The sequence below is a fragment of the Saccopteryx bilineata genome, chromosome 3 (genome assembly GCF_036850765.1).
Source record: "Saccopteryx bilineata isolate mSacBil1 chromosome 3, mSacBil1_pri_phased_curated, whole genome shotgun sequence".
Taxonomy (NCBI): Eukaryota; Metazoa; Chordata; class Mammalia; order Chiroptera; family Emballonuridae; genus Saccopteryx; species Saccopteryx bilineata.
Window position 1 is genome coordinate 234,584,677 of NC_089492.1, and position 25,536 is coordinate 234,610,212.

The 25,536-nt window shown below is 36.2% G+C and overlaps 1 protein-coding gene and 1 pseudogene across 1 annotated transcript in view; both read left to right on the forward strand.

Annotated features, from left to right (window-relative positions):
* The window catches only part of DNAI4 (dynein axonemal intermediate chain 4), a 164,237-nt gene that overhangs the window by 117,343 nt on the left and 21,358 nt on the right, over positions 1-25,536 (forward strand). The window contains 4 exon segments of the mRNA XM_066268924.1: positions 1,194-1,280; positions 2,686-2,837; positions 12,462-12,619; positions 12,918-13,039. Of these exon segments, the coding sequence (XP_066125021.1) occupies positions 1,194-1,280; positions 2,686-2,837; positions 12,462-12,619; positions 12,918-13,039 (519 nt within the window).
* On the forward strand, positions 19,113-20,777 carry LOC136329025 (actin-related protein 3 pseudogene; annotated as a pseudogene).

A 25,536-nucleotide genomic window follows, 5' to 3' on the forward strand; every position in this document is an offset into this window, starting at 1 on the left:
CATATAGTGAACTGGTGTCTCTTTCCCTCTTTTTTTTTTATTTAAAAGAGATAGTGGAGGCCCTGGCTGGTTGGCTCAGTGATAAAGCATTGGCCCAGCATGTGGAAGTCCCAGGTTCGATTCCCTGCCAGGGCGCACACAGGAGAAGCACCCATCTGCTTCTCCACCCTTCTCCCTCTCCTTTTTCTCTGTCTCTCTCTTCTCCTCCCACAGCCAAGGCTTTATTGGAGCAAAGTTTGCCCAGGCGCTAAGGATGGCTCCATGGCCTCTGCCTCAGGTGCTAGAATGGCTCCAGTTGCAGCAGAGAAATGCCTCAGAGGGGCTGAGAATCGCCTCCTGGTGGGCATGCTGGGTGGATCCCGGTCAGGCACATGGGAAGTCTGTCTGTCTGCCACTCCCCACTTCTCACTTCGGGGGTGGGGGAAGAGAGATAGTGGAAGGAATAGGAGGAGAGAGAGAAGCGTCAACTCATTGTTACTCTTAGTTGTGCCATTGATTGCTTAATGTTACCTGACTAGGGTTTGAACTGATGACCTTGGAATCAGTGATTCCATGATGGAGCCACTAACCCTGAGCTTAAGCCAGTAACCCCAGGCTGGAACTGGCAACCGCAGTGCTCCAGGATGGTGCTCTATCCACTGTGCAACTGGCCAGGGCTCTCTTTTTTTTTTTTATAAAGCCATCAATCCTATCAGATTAGGACCCCACCCTTATGATCTCATTTAACCTTAATTATCTTCTAAAATACCTATCCTCAAATATATTTACATTGGGTATTATTACTTTTACATATGAATTTTGAGGGAAGAAATAAAATTCAGTTCATAGTGCCTTTCTTTACCTTAAATGTCTTTTACTTTACATTTGAAATGATCAGGTCATTCTCCAAAACTCATAGGATATTATAATGTAATATTGCAATCTTGGAAGATTATCTCCATATCTAAAATAACTTGTTAGCAAGCAATTCATTCTTTTGGAGTAGTTATTCTTCAATTTGAGAATTTGATTATTATTATAATTTTGCTTATGAAGATAAAGGTATAAAGTAAAATAGATGGTATACTGGTATGTTTTATTTCAATTGAAATCTTATCACTATTTTAAACAGTTCATTAATATACATCTTTGTACATTTTCCAATGTTTGTATGCCACCTTTTCTTATATTAAATGTATATTTCTAATTTTCAGGACCTTTTGGCTGTTGGCTATGGGCATTTTGGATTTAAAGAACAAAAAAAAGGATTGGCTTGCTGCTGGTCAATAAAGAATCCCATGGTAACCCAAACAGGAATAAGACCTATTTTGTATTTAGTTAAATGTTTATACAATTTCCATAAAGTAGATAGTCGTGTTTGATCATTTTTAAAAGGTGTTATTTATTGATTTCAGAGAGAGGAGAGAGAGAGAGAGAGAAGGGGGAGGAGGAGGAAGCATCATCTCATAGTAGTTGCTTCTTGTATGTGCCTTGACCTGTCAAGGCTGGGTTTTCCAACCGGCCATCTCGGCATTCCAGGTTGATACTTTGTCCACTTTGCTGTGGACAGTTTATCCACAAGTCAGGCTGTATGTGATAATTAAACAATCAAGAAAAATTTTCAAGTAAAGCTTTTCTTTTTATTTGGTTTAAAACATAACAATTAAAATCTGTGTGTTTTTTTGGATAGGATCAAGTAAATTTATTTACAAATTCATTCAATATTTATTGAGCATCTACTATGTGCTCTGATGATTCAGAGTGAACCATTATTGTTTATCACTGCTAACTACAAAGAATGAATTTACAAATGAAAATCTTTTGAAAATTATGTTTCATTAAATACTAGGTTGTTTCTTAATATATGAATAACTCCTTATCACCTTATTAGATAGATTTCTGCTATCCTCAATTGATATAAAATAAGAAGAAAGAAGAATCAGTCATGTTTTTTTACCCAAGAACCCCAATTTGTTACTTTATAGCTTTACACTTAGTTTTAATTCACAACTGAAATATAAAGTGAAAAACTTAGAAAAGGAAGAGCACATAAAAATAGTTTTTATAAATATTTTCAGTCTATTAGGAAGATGGGTTTATATAGCCTAAAAGTAAGGAAGAAGCACTTTTAAACACATGTAAGGATTGATATAAGATTTATCATCCGTAGGTTGTCTTCTTCTCCATATAGAATGTTAAAAACAAAAAAGATTCAGATTAGACATTAAAACTAAACAATAAAACTCTTGACAGAGTTGTAGAAAAGAATATCTTTAGAGAGTTTTGGAGCTTCTTCCATCTATTGTTTATAAATGATTAGGTAACCCAAACATCTGAAACAGATAATAGAAGATAGGAATATGTGCTAGATAATTTATTTGGAGCTCATTTTTTTTTTTTTTTTAAGAATGAAAACCTGTGATGATTATACAAATCCTGTTGAAAGATTGCCCAAATATAATAATTACTGTAAGAGCCAATCCTGTATTTCTTAAAATTTATTGTGTTTGAGGATTCATCACAGGAAAGGAAAGGAGGTTTTGTTCTCACGTATACTGACTGTTAAGAAGAGATGAATACCTAAACGTAGACTAACTCTTCTCACATCCTCATTACCACAGGACTAGAGTCAGCCATCACATAGCCTACCCACTGTCATCTACAAAACCAAGTTTAACATGTAATATAATAACTTTTTTTATTCAGTGGCCAGAACGTATTTATCATAGTTCACATGGAGTTACAGCTGTGGATTTTTCAATTGGATCACCTAATCTTTTAGCAGTTGGCTATTACAATGGCACCATTGCAGTTTATAATGTACAGAACCACAGTAACATTCCAGTTCTGGATAGCAGGTGAGAATCCAAGAAGTAGATAAATGTATATATAATACATGCTTATTTATGGAGAATTAAAAATTTATTCTAATTGTTATTTGGTTTAAAGTGAATGTTTACATTGTTATTGAGAGTGATACATTATTTTTCAAACATTTAATAAACAATCCTACTGACTTTCCAGCTGGATGCTTTGTCCTAATACCTCTTCCTTCCTTTCTGCCCACCTCACAAACAAACTTAATTTGATTTGATAGTTTATACTTATTCTTTTTTAAATTTTCTTTTAATAAATTTTTATTAATGGTAATGGGATGACATTAATAAATCAGGGTACATATATTCAAAGAAAACATGTCTAGGTTATTTTGTCATCAAATTATGTTGCAAACCCCTCGCCCAAAGTCAGATTGTCCTCCGTCACCCTCTATCTAGTTCTCTGTGCCCCTCCCCCTCCCCCTAACTCTCTCCCTCCCTCCCTCCCATGTCCTCCCTCCCCGCCCACCCCAGGTAACCACCACACTCTTGTCCATGTCTCTTAGTCTCATTTTTATGTTCCACCAATGTATGGAATCATGTAGTTCTTGTTTTTTTCTGATTTGCTTATTTCACTCCGTATAATGTTATCAAGATCCCACCATTTTGCTGTAAATGATCTGATGTCATCATTTCTTATGGCTGAGTAGTATTCCATAGTGTATATGTGCCACATCTTCTTTATCCAGTCTTCTATTGAAGGGCTTTTTGGTTGTTTCCATGTCTTGGCCACTGTGAACAGTGCTGCAATGAACATGGGGCTACATGTGTCTTTACGTATCAATGTTTCTGAGGTTTTGGGGTATATACCCAGTAGAGGGATTGCTGGGTCATAAGGTAGTTCTATTTGCAGTTTTTTGAGGAACCACCATACTTTCCTCCATAATGGTTGTACTACTTTACAGTCCCACCAACAGTGAATGAGGGTTCCTTTTTCTCCACAGCCTCTCCAACATTTGCTATTACCCGTCTTGTTGATAATAGCTAATCTAACAGGAGTGAGGTGGTATCTCATTGTAGTTTTGATTTGCATTTGTCTAATAACTAATGAAGCTGAGCATCTTTCCATATATCTGTTGGCCATTTGTATCTCTTCCTGGGAGAAGTGTCTGTTCATGTCCTCTTCCCATTTTTTTATTGGATTGTTTGTTTGTTTGTTGTTGAGTTTTATGAGTTCTTTGTAAATTTTGGCTATTAGGCCCTTATCTGAGCTGTTGTTTGAAAATATCAGTTCCCATATAGTTGGCTGTCTGTTTATTTTGTTATCAGTTTCTCTTGCTGAGCAAAAACTTTTAATTCTGATGTAGTCCCATTCATTTATCTTTGCCTTCACTTCTCTTGCCATTGGAGTCAAGTTCATAAAATGTTCTTTAAAACCCAGGTCCATGATTTTAGTACCTATGTCTTCTTCTATGTACTTTATTGTTTCAGGTCTTATATTTAGGTCTTTGATCCATTTTGAATTAATTTTAGTACATGGGGACAGGCTGTAGTCGAGTTTCATTCTTTTGCATGTGGCTTTCCAGTTTTCCCAACACCATTTGTTGAAGAGGCTTTCTTTTCTCCATTGTGTGTTGTTGGCCCCTTTATCAAAGATTATTTGACCATATATATGTGGTTTTATTTCTGGGCTTTCTATTCTGTACCATTGGTCTGAGTGTCTATTTTTTTGCCAATACCATGCTGTTTTGATTATCGTGGCCCTATAATATAGTTTAAAGTCAGGTATTGTAATGCCCCCAGCTTCATTCTTTTTCCTTAGGATTGTTTTGGCTATTCAGGGTTTTTTATAGTTCCATATAAATCTGATGATTTTTTGTTCCATTTCTTTAAAAAATCTCATAGGGATTTTGATGGGAATTGCATTAAATTTGTATATTGCTTTGGGTAATATGGCCATTTTGATTATATTTATTCTTCCTATCCAAGAACAAGGAATATTTTTCCATCTCATTGTGTCTTTTTCGATTTCCCTTAACAATGCTTTGTAATTTTCATTATATAGGTCCTTTACGTTCTTTGTTATGTTTATTCCTAGGTATTTTATTTTTTTTGTTGCAATCGTGAAGGGGATTATTTTTTTGAGTTTGTTTTCTAATATTTCATTGTTGGCATATAGAAAGGCTATGGACTTTTGTATGTTAATTTTGTATCCTGCGACCTTACTGTATTGGTTTATTGTTTCTAATAATCTTTTTGTGGAGTCCTTCGGGTTTTTGATGTATAGGATCATATCATCAGCAAAAAGTGATAGCTTTACTTCTTCTTTTCCGATATGGATGCCTTTTATTTCTTTGTCTTGTCTGATTGCTCTGGCCAGAACTTCTAGCACCACGTTGAATAAGAGTGGAGAGAGTGGACAATCCTGTCTTGTTCCTGATTTAAGGTAGAAAGTCCTCAGTTTTATGCCGTTTAATAGGATGTTGGCTGATGGTTTATCATATATGGCCTTTATCATGTTGAGATATTTTCCTTCTATACCCATTTTGTTGAGAGTCTTAAACATAAAATTGTGTTGTATTTTATCAAAAGCCTTTTCTGCATCTATTGATAAGATCATGTGGTTTTTGTTCTTTGTTTTGTTGATATGGTGTATTACGTTAACCGTTTTGCGTATGTTGAACCATCCTTGAGATTCTGGGATGAATCCCACTTGATCATGATGTATTATTTTTTTAATATGTTGTTGTATTCGGTTTGCCAGTATTTTGTTTAGTATTTTAGCATCTGTATTCATTAGAGATATTGGTCTGTAGTTTTCTTTCTTTGTGCCATCCTTGCCAGGTTTTGGTATGAGGGTTATGTTGGCCTCATAAAATGTGTTTGGAAGTATTGCTTCTTCTTCAATTTTTTGGAAGACTTTGAGTAGAATAGGAACCAAGTCTTCTTTGAATGTTTGATAGAATTCACTAGTATAACCGTCTGGGCCTGGACTTTTATTTTTGGGGAGATTTTTAATAGTTTTTTCTATTTCCTCCCTGCTGATTGGTCTGTTTAGGCTTTCTGCTTCTTCATGACTCAGTCTAGGAAGGTTGTATTGTTCTAGGAATTTATCCATTTCTTCTAGATTGTTGTATTTGGTGGCATATAATTTTTCATAGTATTCTACAATAATTCTTTGTATTTCTATGATGTCTGTGGTGATCTCTCCTCTTTCATTTTGGATTTTATTTATTTGAGTCCTGTGTCTTTTTTCCTTGGTGAGTCTTGCCAAGGGTTTGTCAATTTTGTTGATCTTTTCAAAGAACCAGCTCCTTGTTTTATTGATTTTTTCTATAGTTTTTCTGTTCTCTATTTCATTTACTTCTGCTCTGATTTTTATTATCTCCTTTCTTCGGCTGGTTTTGAGTTGTCCTTGTTCTTCTTTTTCTAGTTCCTTAAGGTGTGAAGTTAAGTGGTTTACTTCGGCTCTCTCTTGTTTGTTCATATAGGCCTGAAGTGATATGAACTTTCCTCTTATTACTGCTTTTGCTGCATCCCAGAGATTCTGATATGTCGTATTTTCATTTTCATTTGTCTGTATATATCTTTTGATTTCTGCGCTTATTTCTTCTTTGACCCATTCATTTTTTAGAAGTATGTTGTTTAGTTTCCACATTTTTGTGGGGTTTTCCCCCTCTTTTTCGCAGTTGAATTCTAGTTTCAAGGCTTTATGATCAGAAAATATGCTTGGTACAATTTCAATTTTTCTAAATTTGCTGATATTGTCTTTGTGGCCCAACATATGGTCAATTCTTGAGAATGTTCCATGTACACTAGAGAAAAATGTATACTCTGTCGCTTTGGGATGAAGTGTCCTGTAGATGTCTATCATATCCAGGTGTTCTAGTATTTCATTTAAGGCCACTATATCTTTATTGATTCTCTGTTTGGATGACCGATCTAGAGCCGTCAGCGGTGTATTGAGGTCTCCAAGTATGATTGTATTTTTGTTAGTTTTTGTTTTAAGGTCAAGAAGTAGCTGTCTTATATATTTTGGTGCTCCTTGGTTTGGTGCATATATATTAAGGATTGTTATGTCTTCTTGATTCAACTTCCCCTTAATCATTATGAAATGACCATTTTTGTCTCTGAGTACTTTTTCTGTCTTGTAGTCAGCATTATTAGATATGAGTATTGCTACACCTGCTTTTTTTTGGGTGTTGTTTGCTTGGAGTATTGTTTTCCAGCCTTTCACTTTGAATTTGTTTTTATCCTTGTTGCTTAGATGTGTTTCTTGTAGGCAGCATATAGTTGGATTTTCTTTTTTAATCTATTCTGCTACTCTGTGTCTTTTTATTGGTAAGTTTAATCCATTTACATTTAGTGTAATTATTGACACTTGTGGGTTCCCTACTGCCATTTTATAAATTGCTTTCTGTTAGTTTTGTATCTTGTTTGATTCTTCTCTTTTGTTTTTCTAACATTTGTTTTTGTTTGTTTGTGTTCCATACTTCTTTCCTCTGTTGCTACCTTTTTTAAGTCAAGTGTTTTTGTGGTGGTTTTTTCAAGGGTGGTTACCATTAAGTAATGAAAAGGGTACCTACCATATTCATTGTAGTACCCTATCTTATAAGTATTTCTGCACTTCATCATCCTTTGCTACTGTTAATCTCCATCCTCTCCCCCCTTTTTTTCCTTTGTTGTCACAGTTTAAGTTTGGTTTTATTGTGTTCTTGGTGGAGCTGTTACTTGTGGTGTTGTTTTCTTTTGTTCTTTGAATCTGGTTGGAAAACCCCCCTTAGTATTTCCTGGAGTGGGGGCTTTCTGTTGATAAATTCTCTCATCTTTTCTGTATTTGTGAATGTTTTTATATCTCCTTCATACTTGAAGGATAGCTTTGATGGGTATAGTATTCTTGGCTGAAAGTTCCTCTCTTTCAGGGCTTTAAATATTGGGGTCCACTCTCTTCTAGCTTGTAGAGTTTCTGCTGAGAAATCTGATGATAATCTAATAGGCCTTCCTTTATATGTTGTACTCTTCTTTTCCCTGGCTGCCTTGAGAATTTTTTCTTTGTCATTGGTTTGTGTCATCTTTATTATGATGTGCCTTGGAGTGGGTTTGTTGGGGTTAAGAAAACTTGGTGTTCTGTTTGCTTCTTGAATTTGAGGCTTTAGTTCCTTCCACAGGCTTGGGAAGTTCTCGTCTATTATTTGTTTGAGTATATTCTCCATTCCATTTTCTTTCTCTTCTCCCTCTGATATACCTATTATTCTTATGTTATTCTTTCTGATGGAGTCAGACAATTCCTGTAGGGCTTTCTCATTTTTTATTATTTTTGAGTCTCTTTCTTCTTCTCTCTGTTGTGCCTCAAGTTGTTTGTCTTCTATTTCACTAATCCTATCTTCAATCTGGGCTGTTCTGTTAGCTAAACTTGTTACCTCGTTTTTCAGCTCGTGAATTGAGTTTTTCATTTCTGTTTGATTTGTTTTTATAGTTTCAATTTCCTTGGTAATATATTCTTTGTGTTCATTGAGTTGTTTTCTGATCTCCCTATATTGCCTTTCTGTGTTTTCTTGTATATCTCTGAGTATTTTTAAGATTTCTATTTTAAATTCTCTGTCATTTAGCTCCAAGGCTTCCAATATGTTGTCTTTTCTCCATAGATTTTTCCACATCTATTTGTGTTACCTCTCTTTCTTTTGTATCCATAATATTCTATTTCCTCTTTCTTATCGGCATCTGAGGGTGGTCTTATTGATAGCACTAATTAGAATTAATAAAGAGTAAAAAGAAAAAAAAAAGGGTAAAACAACCCACAAAAAAAAACAGTAATAATTTATTATTTCCCCCTTTTTTTCTCTCTTCTCTTTCCCTCCTCTCCCCTCCTCAGGGAAATATCGTGCCTATAATGGAGGGCCTGATTTGGGGTGAAGAGTTCAAGGGGCAAAAAAAAGGGAGTAGGGACCTACTAAATGCAAAAAAAAAAAAAAAAAAAAGGAAGAAAATCTTAGACAAGCATAAGATGATTTGCTTGTAAGTGATGGTCAACTAAGAGATATAATGAGAGGGGTAAGAGGGAACCAGAAAAAAGGACCAAAAAAGAATAATAAAGAAGAAAAAATAAAAATAATAAGTAAAAATCTGTTGTATTAAGTGGAGCGAAGACTAAATACAATGGAGACCTTGGGTTGGGAGGACCCAAAATGCCACAAAAATAAACAAACAAGAGAAAAAAAAAATAAAAACAAAAGCAAAAAAGAGAAATAAAGCCAAAAAAAAGCCTTGAGTCCCAAATTAACTAATTTGTTCGTGATTGAGGATTATATGGGAGGAAAGGAAAATGAGAAAAGAAAAAATGAGTAGAAAGGAAAAAATAAGAAAAAGAGAAAAACGAAGGAAGAAATAAAATAGGAGAAAAAAACTAAATAAAGCAAGACAAAAAAAAACCAAAAAAAACAAAAGAGGAGAGAGTGAAAGTTAAGTGTTTTGGAGTATAACCTTAAAGGAGGGTGAGGATGAAGAAGAAAAATAAAATGCAACACTCATGGGTAGTGTAGTTCAAGAAAGGGGAAGCATAAGATGGGCCGAGAATAGAAGGACCGAGGTGGAGGAAATAAAGGCAAAAAGATAAAAGAAACAAACAACAACAACAACAACAAAAAATTAGTGGATCAAGTTGTAAAGTCTGTGGGTTTTTCTTGATTTTGAGAGGTTAACTTCTTCCTTTTTCTTTTCTCTCCCTCTTCCTAGTCGGTGACTCTGTACCCCAGGCTCTGCCCCTGTGTCACTCTTAGGTAGGGATTTGCAGTTGATGGGATTCTATGGCAATGTCATATAATTGGCTTTAGTCTTGCTGGAAGTAAAGGCTTGTTGGCGTTTGCAGGGTCCAACGATGAGAGAGTTTGCTTTCCTGGATTCTCTCTCCTAGTCCCCCCTTTCTGAATTAGCAGCCTGGTGATCCAGCTATAAGGCTGCAACTGCTTCTGCCTGGGGAGTAAGAGGCTCAAAGAGCTGGGAAATCCCCACTCTATCCCCACTCAGTGCAAGGCTTTGGGAAAGGCTCTGACAGTCAGGGCCTCCAGTGTAATCAGGCGGGGGTGGGAGTCACTTGTTGTCAAGGTGACTGTTCAGCGCCTATCATTTAGTTGGACCTCTGAACCCAGGCTTTCCACACTTTGTAGCCTGTTTTTGCAGGGAAGAAGAGGCACTAGTCTCTGCTTACGACTAGTGTAGTATAGACCTTATTATCTGCCAAGTCCTTCTTGTTAGCGTTTATCCCTGAATATGGAGGCTCTATCAATCAGAAGTTGCCCCCGCCCCTTTAGCGAGAGGCACTAAAAAATATCACGCCTCTTGTCTTGGATCGCTGAACTGAGAGAGATCTTATCAATTAGAACCGAGGGTGCGCAGATTTCATGGGTTAAGCTGATTTCAGTGATTGGGTCGCAGCTGTGTTTCCGAATGTATTTTAGGCTGCCTGCGCGCGCCCCTCCCCCAACGCTTGATTGTTAGCTTGAATGGCTGGGTGAGGTGCCCCGCCCACGGAGAGAATCTCCCAAGCCTCTCCCACTGGCCCCGCCGCTGACGGCTGGACCGCACCAGGCACAGGATAATGGAGCCCCCTGGGTGTGCGGGCCAGTAGGGTGCCCTGGGCGCGTGGAATGCCCAAGGCATGCGCGCGAATGGGGCGCTCCGGGCACCGGTGGCCGGCGACCCCCACTCGCAGTGTGCGGGCCGCTGGGAACGTCAGCGGTGCTCAACCGGACCGGGCGCGCGCGCGGCGGCTCGTGGCGGCCACTCGCGGTGGCGGTTCGCGGCGGCCGCTCGCAGCGGCTCGCGGTTCCCAAGTATATGGGCTGACTCACCGCAGGCGCACTCCCTCGCGGCTTGAATGAGCGTCGCTGCTGCGGTAGCTTCCTCCACACCCTCGTCTCTCAGATTCAAGTGATAACAGTCCTTTTGCTTTCAGTTTGTGTGGAACTCCGGAATGCTCCGAGGATAAATTTTTCTGTTTCTAGTTGATAAATTTGTTGTGATTTAGGGGAGAGCTGTCGGACGCGCTTCTCACGGCGCCATTTCCGTCTTATTCTTTTTTTAAAAAACTATTTTTTCTCAGCTTTATTGACATTTAGTTCTAAAAATTGTATATATTTGGGTTGTACAATGTCATTTTTAAGGCTGTACAATGTGATGATTGAATATATGTATACATTGTGAAATGATGAACACAATGAAATGAACACATCCATCACCTCACATAGTTACCTTTTTTGTATGTATGGTTAGAATACTTAACATCTGCTTTCTTAGCAAACTTCAAGCATGCAATACAGTATCATTAACTATAATTACCATGCTGTACGTTAGATCTCCAGAACTTATGATTGAAAGTTTGTACCCTTGACTGCCACAGTGACCTTTCCTCAAGGAAACATTCCCATTCCTTTCTTTTGTGCATCCTACACGCACCTTTGTCACAGCACATATCATAATGTATATAAACTGTTTACGTATACATCATTTTCTTGAAGAGGCTGTAAGCTCTTTGAAGTCAAGAATTAAGTCTTACTTATCTTTCCATGCTCAGTACATCTGTCACATGATATCAGATATGTAACAGGATTACAGCATTTAAGAATAAAGGAATATAAACATACAATGCAATATGCAGATAACTCATTATACAATTGTACACTTGAAAACTATATAATTTTATTAACCAATGTTCCCCCAATAAATTTAATAAAAAAGAAATATAGAAATTAAAAAAAAATGAATATATGAATGGGTCATATAAAGAAAAAAAATGTTAAAGGGGAAAGATATTGACTATGTTAGGCTTTTGTAACAGACCAGATATCAATAGAGCAAAAATGAGGTAGAATATTTATGTTAGTGTTTGAGTAAACTTAGAACTGGATAAAAATAGGCACTAAAGCAGGAGTTCTTAAGCTTAACTTTGAAATTATTTGCATACTTTGGTAAGTGCAGGCCTTTCTGCTTATTTCCAGGAAGAGGGTCCATAAGTTTTACCAAATAATCAAAGATATCTATTCTTTTTAAAAGATTCAGAACATTTGTTTTAGAGAATTTGCATTAAAAGAAAATCAAAGGATTTAGTACTAGGAACAGAGCAATCTATTAATCTGATAGGAATACTATCAGTAAACTGATGAATTTTAAATCTTGTGAATTTTAAAATTCACAATTTTAAAATTCAAAAAGAAGTGAATAAAAGTGAATAAAACTTAAACAACTATTTTATTTAAGCTATGAAAAAATGCTTATAAAGATGAAGATACTTATAGTCAATATGTTCAACATAAATGAAATTTAGACAATTTAATTCAAAAAAACTAAAAAGAATAGAGTAAGTAAAATAGATTTTGAAAAGAAAAAAAATAATTTGCTTTTGTTTTTGTTATGACAGCCAATATAATTTAAGGTAATAAAATTTTTATTTTTTAAGAAATGGGAGAAACAGTGTGAATATTAGGTGCCAAAGTGATTATTTTTCCCATTTTTCAAAATATTTAAAGTAAAAATTCAGTTTTGAACAATAAAAGCATCATTCTCTAAGTAGGTCATGGTGCTCTATAGAGCTGTTTTTATCACTTATATTCTGAGTCTTTTAAAAAAAAATTACTATAATGATTCTATCTTTAGTATTTTTCCCTGTTTCAGTGAATCACCTCAAAAACATTTGGGACCTGTATGGCAACTACAATGGATAGAACAAGACCGGGGGACAACAGGTGATGACAAAAGAGAAATATTAGTTTCTATATCAGCAGATGGAAGAATCTCCAAATGGGTTATACGGAAAGGACTAGACTGTCATGGTAAAAATATATATATTATTTATAAGTATATATATCAAATAATTTTTCTTTTATTATGTACTGAATTAAGAATTTCTCAAAACCATATGTAAAAGTTGACAAATTTTGGTTTTGCTAAATAAGAAAATAAAATTGGGCTTGGCCATTGTTTTTCTAAGCCTTTAGTTCTTGTGTTTGACAATTTTAATCTAATTACATGCAAAAGATGCTGGAAATCATTCGCAGAAGGGACATGTATTACATCTACAATACTTTTTCATGTAGTAAATAAGGTATATATTTTTTTCTTTAAATAAAGATTTAATGCGTTTGAAGCGAACTCCTGCTGGAAGCCACAAAAAAGGAGGGGAAAAGGAAAAGAAAGGTGAAGCTTTGATATCTCGACAGGCTCCTGGAATGTGTTTTGCTTTCAATCCCAAGGTAAATTATTTCAAGCTATTATTTCCTATTGCATATAATAACTCCCAATAATTGAAATGTATTAGAATATAAAGGAAGACAAAAGGTTAGCATGTTAATTAATATAGTGACTTGTAAGTAAAAAATAACAAACATAGCTGCCCACCTATGGTAGAATGGCACCTTCCAGTTGATTATACTATGGCTTTATCTACTTTCCAGAGGAAAGGTTTATATTTCTGAGGAACTGTGTTAGGATCTTCTTTATGTTTAACTTGAGTGCCCCTCCTTGCCTTTCTTGTGTGCTCTGCTGCTCTATCACACTGCTAGACACCAAATATAGTCTATTGTCCTCTAGATTCTCAATATGAGTGGTAACCCTTATGATTCTGGGGATCAGGAAGACCACATAAGTTCATGCTTATCAAGACCAGTGTCAAATAAAAGCACAGTTAATGAAGTTCTACTTTTTCAAATTTTTTTTATCTGAAAATTCTTTGGAGTCAGAAAATCCAGCCATTATAACATCCTTTTAAGAAAACATATCCTGTATGTTTTCTGGTATGCACTATGGACATCTCATTAGTGAGGCTGTCATCTCCCTAATTATGCAAACCAAAACTTAAACTCCTACTCTATTCTATCCTATCATCCAAATGTATTTGTCTTACTGCATCACTTCTTCCAGCCCAACCTTACTACTTTCTAATGTAGTTCAGGCCTTTATTATGATTTACTTTTATTACACTTTTGTTGTATTCTAGCTGCCTTCATTCTCAAATTCCTATAATCTGCTTTTTACCTTAACTCTAGAAAAGTGATTCTGAATGTGGGAAGCGTGGTGGGTGTCTCACCAGGGGACATTTCACAATATCTTAATTATTATGACATATCTCCTGCAGCTGTAGCAGGGGGGACATGGGGAGGAGTGCTATTGCCATCTAATAAACAGAGTCCAGGGAAGCTGCTCAACATCCTCTAATGCATAGTGCCAGCACCATCGCTGTCTACCACCACCAAAACAAAGAATTAGCTAGCCAAAAATGTTAATAGGGTTGGGTTGAGAAGCCTTAATATGGTGTCCTAAATATATACTTGGTGGAAGGAATTCAAGATAACCATGGTAGTGTCTGTAAGTAAAGAGTTTAATGTCTTCTTTTCCATCAGAATACCTTTTATTTGTAGTTATTGCCTAATTACATTGGTTAAAATCTATAGCACAAGGATGAATAGAAGTGGTGAAAACAGACATCCTGTCTTGTTTCTGATCTTAAGAATTAGGGATGATTAAGTATAATGTAATCTGAAACTTTTTGTAGATATAATTAATCAAGTTGAAGAGGGCCCATTACATTACTATTTCTTGAGGGTTATTTTTATTAAGAATAGGTGTTGGGATTCTTTCAAGAGATGACATTCGAGTAATGGCAGCATGAGAGATAATCCTTATTTCTCCCCTTGCAATTTCAACAAATTGAACAAATATAATGCAGCAAAGGAATCCCAGCTGGGCTTGCAGGCATGCCTAAAAGATTCATGCATCAAATGGACTAAAGCCTGCACTCAGCAGAGATAGAGAAAGCTAAAGTGTGGGCCCACAGCCTCCCTGGTCCTGCCTCCCTCAACTCATGGTATGGAGAGTAGCAGAGACAAACCCCACAGCTAGCTCTCCAGAGCCACTCTCTCCCCTGAAGAACAGAAGTGCTCCACATCTGGTGCCCAGGTCTGTTGAGATGTGAGGAGTGTCTAGAAGCCTGACATCACTATTGCTAGAGCTGTAAAGCAGGAAAGTTGAAGCTGTAAAGCTGAAGCTCTAAAGCCATCACAACAAACCCCACCCACCAATGTGACTGCAGGCCTGCCTACATCATTGGGACAGCAACATCTCAGTAGATGACAGCCCAGGAACTTCACAGAGCTAAAAGCTGTATTATAGTGATACTTACTGGAAGAAACCACTCAAAAACCAAAATTTATTTTTTCTTTATTCCCCCCTTGTCCCTTTTTATTATTCTTATTTTTTTTTCTTTTTTAATTTCAGTTTTTAAATTTTTATTCTTATATTTTTGGGTGTTTTAAAATTTTTTTTGTTTGCTTTTGATCTTCTTTCAGTAAATTTTCTGTCCTATTATATATTTTTTTTTAAAAATTCTAGTTTTTATTGTATTTATTTTTAATTTTTAATTTTCTTAGTTTTCTTTTTTTTAAATTTAGAGAGAGGAAGGGAAGCAGAAAGACAGACTTTGGCATGCACCCTGACCAGGATCCACCTGGCAAGCCTACTAGGGGGTCATGCCCTTGCTCCATTTTTTACTACCTGAAATGTAAGTAATGGAACCATCTTCAGCTCCCAGGGCTAACTCATTCTAATTGAACAATGGCTGCAGGAGGGCAGAAGAGAGAGAAACAAGTGAAGAGGGAGGGATGGAGAAGCAGATGGGCCCTTCTCCTATGTGCCCTGACCGGGAATTGAACCTGGCACATCCACATGCTGGGCTGATGCTCTACCACTGAGCCAACTGGCCAGGGCCTAGTTTTCTTTTTGTTGTTGTTGTTGTTAGGGTTCTTAACAATACTACTCTCAATTGCATTAAAGAAGAAGAAGTCAAATACTATGGCTACACAAGACAGAGATGTAGTTCAAAAAGAAAATGAAAAATCTCCAGAAAAAAATCTGAATCACATGAAAACCTTGGAGTTAAATGACAGAAAATTCAAAATTGAAGTTCTTGAAAGACTCAGTGAGATGTGAGAAGACACCAATAGGCAACTTAATAAGCTCAGAAAAATTAATGAACAAAACAAATACCTCATCAAGGAGACTGAAACTTTAAAAACAGAGATAAAGAACTTAAAATATGACTTGAAGACTGAGGTAGCAAGTTCAGCTAATAGAACAAGCCAGAGAGAGGAAAGACTCAGTGACACCAAAGACAGGCAACTAGAGATGCTACAGAGAGAAGCAGAAAGAGATTCACAAATTAAAAAAAAAAAACTGAGAGAGTTCTGAAAGAATTGTCTGACTCCATCAGAAAGGGCAATATAAGAATAATAGGTATATTAGAAGAAGGAGAGAGGGAGAAGGAAATGAAGAGCCTATTAAATCACTGATGAGAATTATCCAAGCCTATGGAAAGAGTCAGAACCTTGAATCAAAGAAGCAAACAGAACATTGAGTTACTATAACCAAAAAAACCCTACTCCAAGACACATCATAATACAATTGGCAAAGATCAATGACAAAAAAAGAATCATTAAGGCAGCTAGGGAAAAGAACATAATATATAAAGAAAAACCCATTAGGTTATTATCAGACTTCTCAGCAGAAACTCTACAAGCCAGAAGAGAGTGAACCCAAACATTCAAAGTACCGAAAGAGAGGATTTACCAGCCAAGAATACTATATCCATCAAAGTTATCCTTCAAATATGAAGGAAAAAATAAAAACTTTTACAGACATACAGAAGCTGAGGGAATTTTATCACCAGAAAACCTCCACTGCAGGAAATAAGGGGGTTATTTGATCACATACAAAGAACAAAACAAATCAAAACTACAAGTAAAAGCTCCAATAAAAGGTCACAATAAAAACAAGGATAATCTGTGACGACAATAACATAAAAGGGGAGAGGATAAAGATCTGCAGTAGCAAAGGAGGATGGAGTGCAGAGGCACTCATAAGACAAAGGACTCTTGTACATATGAACATTTTTCTCTTAATTACCTATTGGTAACCACCCACAAAAAAAAGCCACTATTGAAACACACAGCTTAAAAAAGAAGAAACAGGAGAAAGAAGTATGAAATACCACCAAACAAAAACAACTGACAGAAACAAAAAAGAGAAGAACTAGAGAAGACACAGAGCTACCAGAAAACCAAACATAAAATGGCTATAGGGAATCCTCAAGTGTTAATAATTACCCTAAATATAAATGGACTGAACTCACCAATAAAGAGGCACAGAATTGCAGATTGGATCAAAAGGCAAAACCTAACTATATGCTGCCTTCAAGAGACACATCTAAGCTGCAAGGACAAAAGTAGATTCAAAATGAAAGGTTAGAAAATGATTCTCCAAGCAAATAATATACAAAGTAAAGCAGGTATAGCCATACTCATATCTGACAATGCTGACTTCAAGACAACAAAAGTAGAGACAAAGATGGACATTTCAATATGATAAAGGGGAATTGTATCAAGAAGACATAACATTTTTTAATATATATGTACCAAACCAGGGAGCACCAAAATATATAAGACATCTACTAACTGATCTAAAAATAGAAGCAGACAAAAACACAATCATACATAAAGATTTCAACACACCATTGACGGCTTTAGATATATCATCCAAACAGAAAATCAATAAAGAAATAATGGCCTTAAATGACATTCTGGACCAAATGGACATTTTATAGGACATTTCATACCAAAACATCAGATTATACATTCTTCACCAGTGTACATGGAACATTCTCAAGGATAGACCATATATTGGGCCACAAAATTAACATCAACAAATTCAGGAAGATTAAAATTATACCAAGCATATTTTCTGATCATAAAGCTTTGAAATTAGAATACAACTGTAAAAAGGGAATTAAGAAACCCAAGAAATGTGGAAATTTAACAATATACTTCTAAAAAATGACTGGGCCAAGAAGAAATAAAAGCAGAGTTCAGAAGATATATATATATATATATATATATATATATATATATATATATATACACACACACACACATACACACACACACACACACACACACACATGAAAATGACATGACATATCAAAATTTCTGAGATGCAGCAAAAACAGTAATAAGAGGGAAATTTATATCACTACAGGCTTTTATCAAGAAACAAGAGAACCTGATCAGGCAGTGTGGTACAGTGGATGGGGCATTGGACTAGGATGTGGAGGACCCAGGTTTGAAACCCCGAGGTCACCAGCTTGAGTATGAGCTCATCTGGTTTGAGCAAGGCTCACCAGCTAGAGTCCAGGGTCGTTGGTTTGAGCAAGGGGTCACTTGGTCTGGTGTCCCCCCCCCCCATCAGAGCACATATGAGAAAGCTGTCAAATGATAAACTGGGGTGCCTCAATGAGGAATTGATGCTTCTCATCTCTCTCCCTTTTGGTCTGTCTGTCATCATCTTTTCTGTCCCTCTGTCTGTCTCTCTTTGTCTCTGTCAAAATAAAAGGTAATTTTCCCAAGTCTTAAAAAAGAAACAAGAGTGATCCCAAGTAAACAACCTAACAACCTAACATCACACCTTAAGGAACTAGAAAAAGAAGAACAAAGGCAACCCAAAGTCAGCAGAAGAAAGGAAATTGTAAAATTTAGAGAAGAACAAAATGAAATAGAGAACAAAAAAATATAGAAAAAATTAATAGAACAAAGAACTAGTTCTTTGAGAAGATTAGTAAAATTAACAAACCACTCACTAGACTCACTAAGGAAAAAAGAGGAAGGACTCATATAAACAAAATCCTAAATGAAAGAGGAGAAATTACCACAGATATTATAGATATACAAAGGTTCATAGTAGAATATTATGAAAAATTATATACCCTAAAATTCAACAACCTAGAGGAAATGAATAAATTTCTAGAACTATACAATCTTCCTAGACTGAGTCACAAAAAAAAGTGGAATACCTAAACAGACCTATAAGCAGGGAGGAAATAGAAACAACTATCAAAAACCTCCCCCAAAACAAAAGTACAGGACCAGATGGCTACACTAGTCAATTCTACTAAACATTCAAAGGTTTGGTTTTGGCTTTCCCGGGAAAGGCAGCGTGAGGGGAAGAAGTTGTAGGGTGGGGGCAGGAGTGAGGAGGAGGGGAGAAGGAGGGGAAGGAGGCCGCGGTGGGGCAGGGCGGGGACAGCCTGCCCGCCCAGGTTGCGGAAGTGGTAGCCGCTGACCGAGCTTGCCGCTTTTTCGCTACTGCTTCGGCTTCCCAGCTCCCCCACGGACAGAGAGGGCTGCCTGGCTATGGATGGTCAGATAGCTCCTCTCTCCTGCAGCCAATCCCTGGCCATGAGCAGTACGGAGCAGACAGCGGCAGCGGCAGCGGCAGCAGCAGGCGAGGAGGAAGATGGCAGGACGGCTGCTGGCCTGTGTGGTGGACTGTGGCATGGGGTATACAAAACTAGGATATGCTGGAAATACAGAACCACAGTTTATCATTCCTTCCTGTATTGCTATTAAGGAGTCAATAAAAGTAGGCGATCAAGCTCAAAGGAGCGTGATGAAAGGTGTTGATGACCTAGACTTCTTCATTGGTGATGAAGCAATAGAAAAACCTACATATGCAACAAAGTGGCCAATCCGTCATGGTATTCTTGAAGATTGGGATTTGATGGAAAGGTTTATGGAACTAGTGATCTTTAAATATTTAAGGGCAGAACCTGAAGATCATTATTTTCTTTTGACGGAACCTCCTCTGAATACTCCAGAAAACAGGGAATATACTGCTGAAATAATGTTTGAGTCTTTCAGTGTTCCCGGCTTGTACATTGCTGTGCAGGCTGTTCTTGCCTTAGCTGCATCCTGGACCTCAAGACAAGTAGGAGAACGGACATTGACCGGTACGGTAATAGACAGTGGAGACGGTGTCACTCATGTCATTCCTGTGGCTGAAGGGTATGTGATTGGCAGCTGTATCAAGCACATTCCCATCGCAGGACGAGATATAACATATTTCATTCAGCAATTGCTGAGAGATCAAGAAGTAGGAATCCCTCCAGAGCAATCCCTGGAAACTGCTAAGGCAGTAAAGGAGCGCTATAGTTATGTCTGCCCAGATTTAGTAAAAGAATTTAACAAGTATGATACAGATGGGTCAAAGTGGATTAAACAGTATACTGGAATCAATGCTATCTCAAAGAAAGAATTTTCCATTGATGTTGGTTATGAGAGATTCTTGGGACCTGAAATGTTCTTTCATCCAGAGTTTGCTAATCCAGACTTTACTCAACCTATCTCAGAAGTTGTAGATGAAGTAATTCAGAATTGTCCTATTGATGTTAGACGTCCTCTCTACAAGAATATTGTCCTCTCTGGAGGGTCAACCATGTTCAGGGACTTTGGACATCGCTTGCAAAGAGATTTGAAAAGAACTGTAGATGCCAGGCTGAAATTAAGGGAGGAATTGAGTGATGGTAGATTGAAGCCAAAACCTATTGATGTACAAGTCATTACACACCATATGCAGCGATACGCAGTTTGGTTTGGAGGATCAATGCTAGCTTCCACGCCCGAGTTCTACCAAGTATGCCACACCAAAAAGGATTATGAAGAAATTGGACCTAGCATTTGTCGTCACAATCCAGTGTTTGGAGTCATGTCATAAAATTGACTTCATAGTTATTGGGGTTAGGGAGGTGGGAAAGAAATAATCTTTCTGATTACTTGTTTTGTCTGGATGGCTGGTTTTCAGGTTTTAAACCTGACTTGAAATAAAAAGACCAAACATAATTAATTATACAGGAATATTTTAATAAATATATCAACATGCAAATGTAGAGGAGAGCCAAAATTAAGTGTTTTTCTTTAAATTGAATATTTGAATATTATGTGTAACAAAAAGAAGTGGGTTTTAGTTCTTTCTGTGTCCTGATATTTTGTATATTATTGAATTATTCAAGATTTAATGGGATTTATTGGTATGTAGATAGCTCTATAATGCTTGAATTGTACACTTACAAGTGTACAATACAAGAGCTTGTTTATATTTCATACTTTTATACTTTGAAGAAAAAAGTCAAAGAAAAACTAGTATTTGAGTACAAAAAAGTGACCAAGTAAAGGATAAATTAAAAAAATAGCCTCATGAGACTTATCATGCACACATGCTCATGGGATTCCACTTATTATGAATTGTTGCCATTCCCCATGCTGCCAGGTGATTTTCTTTGCAAGTGCATTTGAAACTAAGAAGCTAGGATCTTGGATTAACTGATGCCTGCTTGTGCTTTCTGATTACTCACATTCTGTTTGTTGCTTTAAAGGAAAAGTAAAGACAAGACTGTTGGACCAGTATTGCAGATCTGTAGTGTCCTTTCATATTTAAAAAAAATTAATAATTTGGTTATCAAAATTCATATATGTAAAGCCTAAATCATTCTAATGAAGGCACAAATTTCTTTTTAATACTTGTTTCAAGCTCTAATCTTTATAAGTTAACTAACCTATTTTCTTCAAATTTCTGCAATAATTCTTTAAAATCACAACAGTTGGTTAGCAAGCCAAATTTTTTATGTGCTCTAAACAAATAATTGTGAACTTTTAATATGTTGAGTGCTTTCATTTTGATAACTGGATATCCATTTGATATTTCATCTGTATAACTCATTTGCAGTCTGAAATTTTTTTAGTGCCAGCCCCTGACATATCATGGAAAGTTAATTTTCTTTGCATTTTAAAATATCTGGATCATGAAGAAAACGTGATGAAAATAAATTAAAACTGAAAAAACAAAACAAAGGTTTGATTTCTATTCTTCTCAAAGTCTTCCAAAAAATAAGAGAAGAAGCAATACTTCCCAAAACATTTTATGAGGCCAGCATAAACCTTATACCAAAAGCTGGCAAGAACAACACAAAAATAGAAAACTACAGTCTAATATCTCTAATGAATATAGATGCAAAAATTCTAAACAAAATTCTAGCAAATCAAATACAACAACGCTTAAAAAATAATACATCATAATCAAGTGGATTTCATTCCAGGAGAACAAGGATCAATGTAATACACTGCATCAACAAAACAAATACAAAAATTTTGATCCTATCAATAGATGCAGAAAAAGCATTCAATAAGATACAGTATCCCTTTATGTATAAAATACTCAATAAAATTGGAATAGAAGGAAAGTACCTCAACATAATAAAGGTCATATATGATAAATCATCAGCTAATATCATACTAAATGATGAAAAATGAATGACTTTTTTCTAAAACCAAGAACAAGACAAGGCTGTCCACTCTCTCCACTCTTATTTAATATAGTTCTGAAAGTTTTAGCCAGAGCAATCTGGAAAGAGACAGAAATAAAAGGCATCCATATCAGGAAAGAAGAAGTAAAGGTATCATTTTTTTTGCAGATGACATGGTCCTGTATATAGAAAACTCCAAAGACTCAACCAGAAATTATTAGAAACAATAAATCAATACAGTAAAGTCACAGAATACAAAATCAATATACAAAAGCCCACTGATTTTCTATATGCCAAGGATGAGACATCAGAAAATAAACTAAAAAAAAAAATTCCTTTTACAATTGCAAAAATAACAACAAAAATACGTAGGAATAAACTTAACAAAGGCTGTGAAGGGCCTATATACTGAAAACTACAAAACATTATTGAAAGAAATTGAAAAAGACACAATGAAATGGAAAAATAATTGAAGTTCATGGATTGGAAGAATCAACATAGTTAAAATGGCCATATTACCCAAAGCAATACACAAATTTAATGCAATCCTCATCAAAATTTCAATGCCATTTTTTTTGCCTCTGTGTGTGTGTGTGTGTGTGTGTGTGTGTGTGTGTGTGTGTCTGAAGATAGTAGCAGGGAGGCAGAGAGACAGACGCCTGCATGTGCCCATCTGGGATCTACCTGGCAAAGCCACTAGGGGGTGATGCTCTGCCCATCTGGGGCATTGCTTGCCCGTTAAGGGCACTGTTCCATTACAACCAGAACCATTCTAACATCTGAGGCGGAGGCCATGGAGCCATCCTCAGTGCTTAGGGCAACTTTGCTCCAATGGAGCCTTGGCTGTGGGAGGGGAAGAGAGAGAAAGGAGAGGGTTAAGGGTGGAGAAGCAGATGGGCACTTCTTGTGTGTCCTGGCCAGGAATTGAACCTGGGACATCCACACACTGGGCCAATGCTCCCAATGCCATGTTTTTATTTTTTTAAAAGATAGAACAAAAAATTTACCAGGTTTGCATGGAACCATAAAACCCCCCGAATAGCCAAAGAAATCCTGAAGAAAAAGAATGAAACTGGAGGTATCACACTATCTGGCTTCAAATTATACTATAGAGTAGGGGTAGTCAACCTTTTTATACCTACCGCCCACTTTTGTATCTCTGTTAGTAGTAAAATTTTCTAACCGCCCACTGGTTCCACAGTAATGGTGATTTATAAAGTAGGGAAGTAACTTTATTTTATAAAATTTATGAAGCAGAGTTACAGCAAGTTAAAGCATATAATAATAATAATTACTTACCAAGTACTTTATGTTGGATTTTTGCTAAGTTTGGCAGAATAAGTCTTTATAAAACAACTTACTATAGTTAAATCTATCTTTTCATTTATACTTTGGTTGCTCCACTACCGCCCATCATGAAAGCTGGAACGCCCACTAGTGGGTGGTAGGGACCAGGTTGACTACTACTGCTATAGAGTCACGATAATCAAAACAACATGGTATTGGCAGAAAAATAGACATATAGACCAATGGAACAGAATCGAGAGCCCAGAAATAAAATGTATATGGACAGATCATCTTCAAAAAAGGAGGCAAAAACACACAATGGAGAAAAGAAAACCTCTTCAATAAATGGTGCTGGGAAAATTGGAAACCACATGCAAAAGAATGAAACTTGATTATATTTTGTCCACTTGCATGAAAATTAATTCAAAATGGATCAAAGACCAAAATACAAGATCTGAAACAATAAATTACGTAGAAGAAATAGTAGGCACTAAACTCATGGACCTTGGCCATAGAGAACAATTTATGAATTTAACTGAAAAGCAACAGGAAGTATTACCAGTCAAAAGTAAATGAATGGGATGATATCAAACTACAAAGCTTTTACATAGCAAAAGAAACTGAGAACAAAACAAATAAGCAGCCAACTAAATGGGAGAGGATATTTGCAAGCAACAGCTCTGATAAGGGGTTAATATCCAAAATATATAAAGAACTCACAAAGCTCAGCAAGAAACAAGCAAACAGTCCAATTAAAAGATGGGGAGAGGACCTGAACAAACACTTCTCCCAAGAGGACATACAAATGACCAACAGATATATGAAAAGATGCTCATCTTCACTAGCTATTTATGAAATGCAAATCAGAACTACAATGAGATACCACCTCACACCTGTTAGATTGGCTGTTATTAACAAGACAGGTACTGTATAATAAGTGTTGGAAAGGCTGGGGAGAAAAAACTCCCTTCATTCACTGCTGGTGGGAATGCAAATTAGTACAGGCATTATGGAAGAAAATATGGTGGTTCCTCAAAAAATTAAGAATAGAATTACCATATAACCTAGCAACCCCTCTACTGGGTATCTACTCATAAAACTCAAAAACATTGGTATGTAAGGACATATGCACCCCCGTGTTCATCGCAGCATTATTCACAGTGGCCAAGACATGGAAACAACCAAAGTGTGTGTCCCTCAATAGATGATTGGATAAAGAAGATTTGGTACATATATACAATGGGATACTACTCAGCCATAAGAAATAATGACAGTGACATTTACAACAACATGGGTGGACCTTGAGAACATTATATTGAGTGAAATAAGTAAATCAGAAAAAACTAAGAACTATATGAATTTATATATAGGTGGGCTATAAAACTGAGACTCATGGACATAGATCAAGTGAAGTGGTTACCAGGGGGAAAGAGAGAGATGTGGGGGAAGGGGATGTGGGGCATGATGATGGGGGAGGGAGAACAGGAAGGGGAAGGGTGTAAAACAGGACAATATAAGGTGATAAAAAATGATTTGACTTTGGGTGATGGATATACAATGTAATCAACAGTTCAAATGCTATAGAAATGTTTACCTGAAACCTATGTACTCTTATTGATCAATGTCAAGGTGTTAAAGTTAATTCTCTAAATAAAATGAAAATAAAAATGGTTGTGTTTATATCAAATGCTTTTTCTTCATCTCTTGATTTGATTATATAGTTTTCTTTTGAAGTTTATTAATGTGGTGAATTATGTTGGTTGATTTTTTTAAATGTTATTTCCTGGAATAAACTCCACTTGATCATGGTTTATTCTTTTAGTATGCTGTAGGATTTAATATGTTAAAATTTTGTTTAGAATTTTTACATCTTTGTAAAAGATATTGGTCTACAGTTTTCTATTCTTGTAATGTCTTTGTCTGCCTTTGGTATCAAGGTAACCCTGGCCTCAGAATGAATTGAAAAGCATTCCCTCTTCTTTACTTTTTGGCAAGAATTTTTATACTATTAGTGTTGTTTTCATTACATGTTTGATAGAATTAATAAATCATTTGGGCCTGGGGTTTTCTTATGGAAAGATATTTAACTTTTAACTGAAAATTCAAATTTTTAATAGATATAAAGCTACTATAGTATCTATTTCTTCTCGAGAGAGGTAATTTGTATCTTCTCTTTTGTTTTCTAATTAGCCTGACCTGAAGTGTATCAATTTTATTGATCTCAAAGAATCAGCTTTTGATTTCTCTGATTTTCATTGTTTTTTTTATGCTTTCTATATCATT